General features: G+C 30.6%; 1 protein-coding gene across 3 annotated transcripts in view; it reads left to right on the top strand.

The window, feature by feature from the left end:
- Positions 1-6,619, top strand: part of LOC106461740 (protein phosphatase 1 regulatory subunit 11-like) — a 22,029-nt gene extending 15,410 nt beyond the window's left edge. The window contains exons 4-5 of one of the 3 annotated variants that reach the window (XR_002611045.1): positions 1,450-1,573; positions 5,420-6,619. Coding sequence is in view for 1 of the 3 variants with exons in the window: in XM_013921587.1 (XP_013777041.1) it covers positions 5,420-5,439 (20 nt within the window). In the remaining 2 variants the exon portion in view is untranslated. Of the gene's footprint in view, positions 1-1,449; positions 1,574-2,144; positions 2,240-5,419 lie in introns of all 3 variants that reach the window. The other 2 variants (XR_001290944.1, XM_013921587.1) reach the window with 2 other exon arrangements.
- The last annotated feature ends 4,599 nt before the right edge of the window (positions 6,620-11,218 follow it).

The following is an 11,218-nucleotide window of genomic DNA, read 5'->3' on the forward strand; positions in this document are numbered from 1 at the left end:
AAGTAATAGCACTTTCTCGGTGTTTTATTTTATTTTATTATTTTCTTTTTAATTGGCATAATCTTTAAAAACGTGTTCTATAAAGTTTAGATGTTGAGTACATTAAACAGAATTTAGGATTCCTATCAAAAATTTGTGTTAAGTTAAAGTGACTTAAGAAATCAAAATTATATTTTTGATCACTAAACTTCAAACACACTGTTAATACTTGTTAGAAGTGATTATGACAACATAGTCTCACTCAGCAGCAGGGATTTGTGTGTTGTGAATGGTAATTATCACCAAAACGTGAAGAAAGTATGAAATAAGGTAAATTATGTGCGATATAAGTTATGCATATAAATACAAATTATTTATTTAATTTAGTAGTTCAATTCTTACATTCAATCCTTGTGCCCCCAGATGTAGGACGGGTGCCTCAGTTTGTTCGCTCATAAAAGTGAAATCTTATGTCATGTGTGTTAACTTCACAGTCATAAAGTAATAGTTTGTACAGAAAACAATCCTTAGGAATGGCAGAGCAAAGGAGTAAACAAAATGTTGATAATTTTGCAAAGTTCTTGCATCTGTGTCCATCTGGTGTTCCAAGTATTCCTTTACTGGATGTGGTCACATTGATAATTAGGAAGTTCATGGGCAAAAAAGCACACAACTATTCATACAGACATGCATAAAACCCCCATTTTTTTGTACTGCATCTAGTGAGGCAGTGCTTTTTTGCATTTACTGTATGTTTCACGTCATGGTAGTATGGGCAAATTGGGTACCTTGTATGTAAATAACTAACTTGGAGGGGTACTAGTGAGCTAGGTTTAGTTAGAGGTTCTAACTTAATTTGAGATAGACTGTTGTTGTTTTTTTAAAGAGCCTCTTCATCCTACACTTGAACATCATCTTCGTAAAGTTGGCTCATTAACAGTACGTTTTGTATTTTTTACATATATATTGAAATATTGTTGGTTTAGGGTGATCATTGTTGAGGTGTATTATTGATTGGCAAAAAGATAACGTATTTTTGGTGTAGAAGATATTATACTAATGTCCTTCTTCATACACTATACTTTCAGGATAATTTGACTTGCAGTGCATAGCTTACCTACTACATGCCCATTGAAAAGTTCAAGTGTGCCTTATGATGAAATTTTATTTGTGGATTTAAAAACAAATCATGTAATTTTAATTGTTGTTGTCCATACAAAGAGATTCCATGTCAAATTACCTGACAAGCTTTTTCTCGGATTAATTGTAGGAATTATAAAAAATTTACAGTGGCTGGATATTTTGGTATTAATAGACAATCAAACTAGATATGTTTACATTTTGAGGAGAAGCGGTATCACTAGATTTTACTGATTTTGGTATTAATAGACAATCAAACTAGATATGTTTACATTTTGAGGGGAAGTGGTATCACTAGATTTTACTGATTTTGATTTGCCTTTTGTTTAGCAACCATCAGTCCATCCCAAATCCATAATTGCTGCTCAACCCTAGGCTATCTAACTATCACGTTATTATGAGTTGTGACTGCACTGTTACATTTTGTAGAAGCATACCAGGCAATCCTCAGAAGGTATATATGGATTGGCTTTTCCCATGATTGAAACTAATTTTTCAAGTCTTGACAAGTTTACTTTTATAGCTTAAGTCTTTTCACGAAATTGCTCGCATTCTGTAACAAACTTGCAAGAGAATTCTAGGCTCGGCTCTTCATTCATTTTATTCATACCTTATGTGTAATGGAGTGTATCAGTCAAACTTAATTGTCTTCATTGATGTATATTTTGTTTGGGGTTACCTTAGTTTTAATTGAAATGCTTATTTATGTTCAAAAATCATATCTAATTCTAACACACAAGTACATGGATTAATGAATAAATCTTTACAAAATATTGTTGTCTCTTAAAAAAAACTTGTCGTTCATGCAATTTACCAAACAATGAACTAAAACATGCTAATTCACAAAAATATGCCTCCTACTGGCACGGTCTGTAGACTTATAACACTAGAAACCATGTTTCGATACCCTCGGTGGGCACAGAGCAGATAACAGCTTATTGTGTAGCTTTGTGATTAATTACAAACAAACAATATTAGCATGTAAAACCCTTAATATGACTAGTTGAGAATACTCTCTTTTTTAGGTATATATCAGTTCTTATCAGTCTAACAATGCTGATGATAAGGACTGCCCTTAATGATGGCGTATTGTGATTGTTAGGATTCTGGAATTTTTCAGGTACATTTTTTGTTCGTATATTAGCTTTTATATTCTTTTATAGCATGATAATTTGAAGTTGTCATATATTTCATCTATATCTAGTAATTGGGAATTATGGTTTTGTTGCCCCGGAACTTGGAATTTCAAATATGCTCGTAAACCTGTTAGTTCATATTAGGTAACGTGTCCAGATGAGGACTGCATCTTTTGTAGTATCATCCTAGCAAAGTTAATAATACAAGAAATTAAAATTCTTATCATGAATAACAGAAAAACAAAATATGCTTTGAAAGGATGCTGCAGATAGAATTTTTCAGTTGAGCTTTGTTTAATTAAGTAGCCAAACTCACTTAATTTAAATGTAATCGGGTAATAATATTTCTTGATACCTTTTCTACTTTTATTAATTATGTTGGATTGCTATTATTTTACTATTTCATAGACTTTGTATGAAATTAATATGCTATTAAGTTGAAAAAAGGCTTAGTTGGGGTAAATAAGTCAATCAACTTTTTGTTGGTCTTGAATCAAATATATATGGTACAAATATAACCTATTTCCTGGATTGAAACAATATTCTCATAATTTTAACTTTTTATTGGTATGGTATGGAAGTTGATACTGGTTCCATTTTACTATAGAACTTCTAATCATATATGTACTTTGTTGATATAAATATTGACAAGAAAGGTTGAACTAGGTAGAATCCCACTTTACTGGTATAAATGTTGACAGATTGAAACAATATTCTCATAATTTTATCATGTTGTTGATATGGTATGGAAGTTGATACTGGTTCCATTTTACTATAGAACGTCTAATCATATACTTTGTTGATATAAATATTGACAAGAAAGGTTGAACTAGGTAGAATCCCACTTTACTGGTATAAATGTTGACAGATTGAAACAATATTCTCATAATTTTATCATGTTATTGATATGGTATGGAAGTTGATACTGGTTCCATTTTACTATAGAACGTCTAATCATATACTTTGTTGATATAAATATTGACAAGAAAGGTTGAACTAAGTAGAATCCCACTTTACTGGTATAAATGTTAACAGAGGTCAAGGTAGGTTAATCCCACTTTATTTGATATAAATATTGTACTGTTTTAACGATCTTGTTGCAATCAGGAATCACTGATTGCTGATTATTATAGCGCCCAATTGGTCTGATTTCAATTATATACAGTAAAGTTGATGATGTCATTTTGTAGTATTGTTGACAGTTTAACCTTAAAAATTGTAATGACTACATTAAATTTCAAATGGTTGAAGTTATTAATAAATATGCCATGCAAAAAAAATCACAATCTCTTGATTTTTATTTGAACAAATGGAAAATAAAAATGGGGAATGACCTTGTGTCTAGTACATGATCGATACATAACATTACGTGATTGTTGTGAGAGACAAACAAATTGTTGAGGTTCATTGCTTAAAATAATCATTCATTTTAGCCATATGTGCAAAGACTTTTGCTGTCACTCTACACATTTTGAACTAAACCACTTCCTGAATCAAACAAAGTATTACAATCAAATATCAAATAAAGTGACAATGTTTGAAAGTTTTCGTTTGTAATTGTGATTGTTGTGAGAGACAAACAAATTGTTGAGGTTCATTGCTTAAAATAATCATTCATTTTAGCCATATGTGCAAAGACTTTTGCTGTCACTCTACACATTTTGAACTAAACCACTTCCTGAATCAAACAAAGTATTACAATCAAATATCAAATAAAGTGACAATGTTTGAAAGTTTTCGTTTGTAATCCGGCATGATTCTAAGTCCTCCATGTAATGTAATGTAGGCTACATGCACATGGTGTATGCTGAGTAGTGTCAGTGTTTGTACTGTCATGCATAAACCCAGTGTGCATGTGGTGTTAATATTTGTTGTTCACAGACCATCTCTGTACTAACTTCAATTTGTACACGAATTGTGTTACAGGGTTAGCTGTATACTATATTGTACATGGCTTTGTTGTCCTGAGAATGAAGCCACATTCCAAATTAGCCTTTCCAGAATTAAGTTGTAAGTTGTTCCACTTTTGGAAGGTACAATAATAATAAGAGTTAGATGTATTTCTCTTGGTATGAACTTGAGAAATGACCAGTGGTGCAAAACACACATTGTGAAAAGTGGAAAAAAAGTTTACTCCCAAGAACTGGCGAACTGAGCATAAAACTTCCAATGCAGAAAACCACAGTGCAGTACTAACAGGGAGCCACATGGCATACTATCCCGAGAACTTCACTAGAAAAGTCTGTACATCTCCGGCAAGCACACAGAGTGTGTTAGCTCTGTGCTTAGGGTGCTGTTATGGACCATTTGCTAATGTACAGTCTGTAAAGAAATGGGTGTGCTTTGCACTGTGCAAGGCATTATTTTAAATCTTTCTTTTGTTCAGTGTTTCAACTAATGAGAGACAAACAAAGATTGTTTAACTAATATTTTATTCTATGGTGGATGATGTTTCACGGTTTAAAAAGTACAGGGTCGTGATTGTAAGCATACTTACAAATCAGAAGATTGTCGTTGTGAATAATGTGGTCTGGGTGGTGTTATTTTTAATTTCTCGGCAATCGATTTTCCGTGATTAAGAAATTTGACAAATTCACTTATTCCATTTGTCACCCGATTATGCAATAATTGGCCCGATTCCGATTGCTGAACCAGCTATCAGTAAAACACTAAAATATTGACAAGGAAGGTTGAACTAGGTAGAATCACACTTTGTTAATCTAAGAATCAACAATAAACGTTTTAGCTAGTTAGAATTCTAATCTGTTGGTATAAATATTGATAGGAAAATGTTGAATTCTGGAGATCCTTTTTCTGTTTGCATAACAGTAGACAGTGAGATTATTGAACTAGGTAAAATATACTCTGACATAAATATTGACAGAGAACAGTTTAAGCAAATACTGAGAAGAGAAGGTCATATTTGGTTGATAATTTCTATGTTAAAACAAGCACTGACAGGGAAAGATCAAACTGCGGATATCTTGTATAATGGTACACTGCGTGAAATTGTCTTTGTTATATTCTAATGCATTAGTTTTATCAGAGCTTGTTAGATGTATGTTCAAGTAAATTTGTAACATATTTTGAGGATAACAAAAAAATTTTAAAGTGTTTATTTTGTAATTTTATAAATGTATAATTTGCTTATTGTTTCTTTACAGGGTCAGATCAGAAATCATGAAGAAGCAACATAAATACTACATTACATGTAAACATCTGTAACATTTGTTATTTGTAGAAATATATTCAAGATTAAGAATATTAAGTAGTAGACTACCTCTATACTGGCAAATTTATAGCACAGCTGTTACTCGTTGGGTAACTTGTAATTAAGATAGCTTTTGTTGTAATCCGGGCAAGAAGTGACTTTTCTGAATTATCTCATCTCAATGTAATATTTGTATACTAGTAACAGATCACTCATGTATTCATAGATAGAGGGTACTTTCTATATCAGCTTATTTAAAAATAGCTTTCGGTTATGGTATTATTCTTCCAGAAGTAGATATTACAACTTTTAAAAAGTTGTATTATTACTATATTTGTTCCTTATGAGAACCATAATTGTAAATTATATGTGTAGTTTTTTAATAATAATTAAAATTGTGAAAAAGATTTTTTTTGAATTTTTATTTAAATAACAATTTGCAATATATCAGGATTATTATTGTAAACCAAAACTATCTGAATATATGCAAACAGATTGACTGTGTGTCAGTTGTAATGAATAATTGTTTTTTTTTCTTTATTTTTATCACCCACACTATCAGTTTAAGTTACTATTCTTTTATTGTATCATAATTTCGAAAGAATAAGTATTTTGTACTTAACACTATTATTTTCCCTCTATTAATCAAATGTAATTCTTGATGTATTTCCAGTACTTGGTATCTTTATGCCTAAATACGTGGAAGTTTATTTTATTAAAAAAGTCTATATTTACCCATTGGTTTATTTCTGTGAATTTTTAATATGAATTTCAGACCTTTAAAGCTGTATGGGTGAGAACTAACATTGCTCAAAACTGCAAATTCACAACCGATCATAATTTGGGTTATCTTAGCTAGTGTGACTGTATACATTTTGATTTCACAAAAGTGTTTAATTAGAAAAATGATTTGTTTTGTATTCACCTAGTCAGTATTATTGTAAGAATTGCAGGACTAATAAATCATGTAGGATTAATAAATACATAAAACAAGCGACTCATACTCTGACTATTTTTGAAATGTAAGCCTTCGTTAATAAGGATAAACACCTCCGATTTCAAATCCATTTGGTTTACATGATTTTTATCGCAAATGTTAGGTCTATTGGTAGACCTTCCTTCTGGTAGTAAATTAGTATTTATTGTCATGTAATACTTGACGAATAATTTATTAAACAGAAATATTGAATTCTGTATTTATCATTAATAAACTAATATCAAAGTAAGCAGTTTTGTTGCTCAACTAATTCCATGAGCAACATTAAAAAAGCTGTTTAAAGGTACCGTACAACTTTTATACTGATAACATAAATCAATCACAAAATTGCAATTCAGATTTTGTCTCTCATTTGTTAGGCATATAAGTGGCTAATAGCCATCAGAGTTGTTGAAATGTATCTCCAGTGTGAAAAGACTGTGTAATACTGCATCCTGTTACAAAATAGTACACTCAAATAAAAAAAAAACTTTCTGTTTTATAAACTTCAAGGCATGTTAGCCATTTTTTTATGTTGCTACTCTTTAGATTGAATACTGTATATTAATGTGTTCTTTGCTGAAAAATGATGAAGATTAGAATTATAATTTTATTATGTAGTTATATCCTTTATTACTAAAAATGGAAACATACATGAAATATCAAATAGTCCTCCATGTTGTATATTATGCAGTGATAAAGAGGAATTATAATTTAATTCCCTACTCATCACCGAGGCAATGTAATTGACCTTTGATATAAAGAATTGTACCTTAAAAATATCAAATATATTCAAAGGTTTTCTTAATTTTCAGTAATAAAGCAATTACAAATGTAAAATAAACTTTTTTTGAGCCTCCTAATTGTCAGATCACCATAGGTGTACATATAAGCTTGATGGTTAAAATAAATACATCACAATGTTAAAAGTACACAACAGTTTATTAAAAACGGCATTATACTGGTGCTGTTTTTAATAAATTATTGTGCACTTTTAATATAAATTGGGTACAGAATGTCCTCATGTTGACCGTATGTGTCTGATACCTTAATAATAGGAAGATTAAGCTATAAAATCAGAAGAAAAAGGAGTCTGCAAAAGTTAGTTAAGTAAGTTACCTTTACGTTATTTGTCAAATCTCTGTTTGGTGATAAAAATAGTTTTATCTTTGGTTTAAATTTTGAAGATCTTAACTAAATATAAGTCCTACTAATAAGTTAAATAATGTACAGACTAATCCCGCATGATTTCATAACAAGAAGACCCGCATTTACATGCTACCATAAGGATGGTAAATTTGATGATGAGGAACCCACTTTTTAGTAAATAAAAGTTTCGAGCCATCTCCAAACTTTTAAATATGTAACTGTTGCAGCTTGTGAATAAATTAAGCAATACGAAAACATTGATTTGCTGGAGGATTTGAAAATAAATGTACTTTTACTCTGATTCTTTAATCCTTTCATTACCAACATCAGTGTATTATGTACCCACATTTAATGTGGTTTCAGATAATAAATGAACCATTTCACTGTTCAAAACGTTTTACAATACCTTATAAGAATTTCAATTCCCTTACTCTCTTTAAAAGGTTTACAAATATGAAAAAAAGAGTAATTGGTTTACAAATTTAATTTTATTCAACTCTTCTGCATCCTATTTATAAAGACTTCCACAAACAACATGCTGAACACTTGCGTGAAACTTTAGAAAGAAAATTTACCAGAATAAGTCTAAATAATGACATATGTTTTACTAATTATGGAAGGATAAAATATTGCAGAACTTTTAACTTACATAACATTTTATATTTTCTGTATGGTTTAGTGAAACTTTTACACTTATATTCCTTTGAAGATTTATAATTGATGAACTTCCTTCTCAAAACCGTGGAAATAATATAGAACAGCACGAATATTCCCTCATTAGAACATTTAATATAGTAAGTTTCTTAGCTGAGAGTGTGACCACCATCAATCATTGCAGGTGATTATTGTAGATGCACACCTTAATGTTTGAACGTAGAAAATACAACTGCACTTAGAAAAAAAAAAAGAAGCACGTGTTAAAAGTCCTAATAAGAGAACACAAATATGACGTTTAGACTGGCAATGCAGAAAAAAGACTGCTGTTTAGCAATGTGATGTGAAATTACGAGAAACTTTGAGTGATGGAACGTATGTATGTATGTGTTTTCTTATAGCAAAACCACTTCGGACTATCTGCTGTGTCCACCGAGTAGAATCGAACCCCCCAGAGTATAGCGTTGTAAATCCACTGGGAGACAGTTTGATGAAAGCTCAAAGTTTTGAATTACTTTTTATTCACTTTCTATCTACATTGTATTTTATAAGAATATTACATTTGTTTATAAACATTTAGATAATTCCTTACATTTAAGGCAATTCATAATTTTACCTATGTTATATTTCATGTAATTAATAAAAGAAAAAAAAACTGTATAGATTAATCGTGCTTCGTATATCCCACATTTTGTATTTGCAAGATATAAAACTGCCACTACAAACAGGGTATTCAACACAGGCCAAAAATAAAATATTACAATTAAATGAAATATGTATAATAATATACAAAGAAATTTTATTGTATGTAATTAGAAAATTTGTCATTACTTATCGAGTTAATAATAACAATATATATCACATCATATTTTCATTTCCTACACTTCATAATTTTTTTCCGCAATTTATTACAAAGATTTGTTGTTTTTTGTTCAAGTGGTAGGACAGAATTTTTATTATTTCCAGTAACCATACTAATATTTACACAAATATTTGGCAAATAACACAAAGAAAAAATTAAACTTAGAAACAACAGTAGGTTACCAAAAGCGCTGGTAAAACATAATGTTACGTCTCTGGTCGTTTGTTAATTTTCCGTAGAAATTCTTTCCGAGAAACTTCAGCGATACAAGTCCTTTCTTAAATAAAACCAGTTTATTCTTTCTCAATTCAACTTTGCAACACACTTAATTTCCACAGTCACTTTAACTTAAACACACGCTATAATTCACCACGATTCACTCACTTTACTACCGCACTTGACTCAATTGTCCATCTCTGTCTATCTGTCTGAAATTCTAATTCCGATTAATAATTTCGCTTTATCTGGCGCACTTATATACAAGAATAGAGGGCGCCTAGCAAATACTGGATTATTCGTGATGTTCCCGATCTTTCTAGAACTCGGTACGTGTTACCAGAGTCACGTGACTTCCTCTGTCGTAACAATAATTATTACATTGTAGTAAAAACGGTTACCAGTTCCTTTCTCGGTTACTCACTAATAGAAGGGGGTTTGTGACATAAAATCATTGAAACTTGAAAGACACAGATTAAAAATTTTCTAGTATCCATTTACTGATAAATTAAAATATATAATGCAATCGTATGTCTTATAGAGTACCCGAAGATAATTTCGTAACAGGTGATGCTTAGAATATGTTAGTATAATTGAAGAAATATTTCACTGTGTTTATGCGATATAATTCTAAGTAGAACTTTATTGAATTTCAGTGTGTTTTATTTCTCTTATGTTAACATTTTCCACGCAAATACATATTTAGAAAATACAGCATAAAGTAATACAACATATCAGCAGTTGTTAGAGTAAACGTCAATCAGAATTTATCATCTACTACTCTATTCTAGCTCTAACATATTAAATATCGTCTTCTGTCAGTTCTCTGTGAAAAAAGACACTAATGAGTCTTTGGCGCATATATATATATATGTATACCTTAAACGCCGCTTTGCAGCCTATATAAAAATTATCAGCTTTATTCTTACAATTTGAAAATATATGACTGTGCATTCCTGGTATTTGTGTCAGTAAGGTAACCCTAAAACAAGCAGATGCGATTAACAAAATGACAGAATTATCATTTCCTGTTGAGTAATCTTCCCATGTTTTTCAAACACACATGTATTTATGCGTTAACTCAATTTGTGTGCCGCTTTAATGGAGTTTTTTTTTTAAACGGATATAGGTTTTCGTTAAATATTTGGGTTACTCTTACTAGCAATTTACTTTCACATGTAAACTGTAAAGTTACGTGTTACTTGAATGTAAGCAATGCTTATCGCTAATCACATGTAAATATTAGCCTAACAAAGAAACATCCGCATTTCAAACAGTTGAAAGAGATTAGATAACAATAATTTCTCAGATATGTTAGCTGGGTAATTATTGATTTATCAAAGAAATTACCAATTCAAACAAATACGATAAAACATTAAGCAATGGTTTTAACGGTGCGAAAATGGGGTTTAGCCAAATCGAAAACGGATGTGTGTGTCTAGTTACCAGGATAAATTCTCGTCGTTATGTATATTTATTTATAAACATATAAAAGTAAGGTATTTTGTTCTATTCAGCGGTGGACAGAATATTCGATGTATGCCATCTCTAAGGTAATGGTAAATATATTTTTTTTATGTTTCCAAAAAATTAATAGTTTGTGATTTAACAGAAGCTTTATAGAGGATAAGGAATGTCTTTGTCTTATTTAAAGTAGTTTAAGGAATTCTAATTATATTAAAAATCTATACAGTTTTCTACTGAATTCTATTACTGTAAAAAAAATTATACATTTGAGTTACAGTAGCTTAATGAGTGCTAACGCCCCCCCAGTGGCACAGTGGTATGTCTGCAGACTTACAACGCTAGAATCCGAGTTTCGATACCCGTGGTGGGAAGAGTGCAGATAGCCCATTGTGTAGCTTTGTGTTTAATTACAAACAAGTAAACAAATG

This window comes from Limulus polyphemus, unplaced genomic scaffold, assembly GCF_000517525.1.
Source record: "Limulus polyphemus unplaced genomic scaffold, Limulus_polyphemus-2.1.2 Scaffold1021, whole genome shotgun sequence".
In the NCBI taxonomy this organism is placed as follows: domain Eukaryota; kingdom Metazoa; phylum Arthropoda; class Merostomata; order Xiphosura; family Limulidae; genus Limulus; species Limulus polyphemus.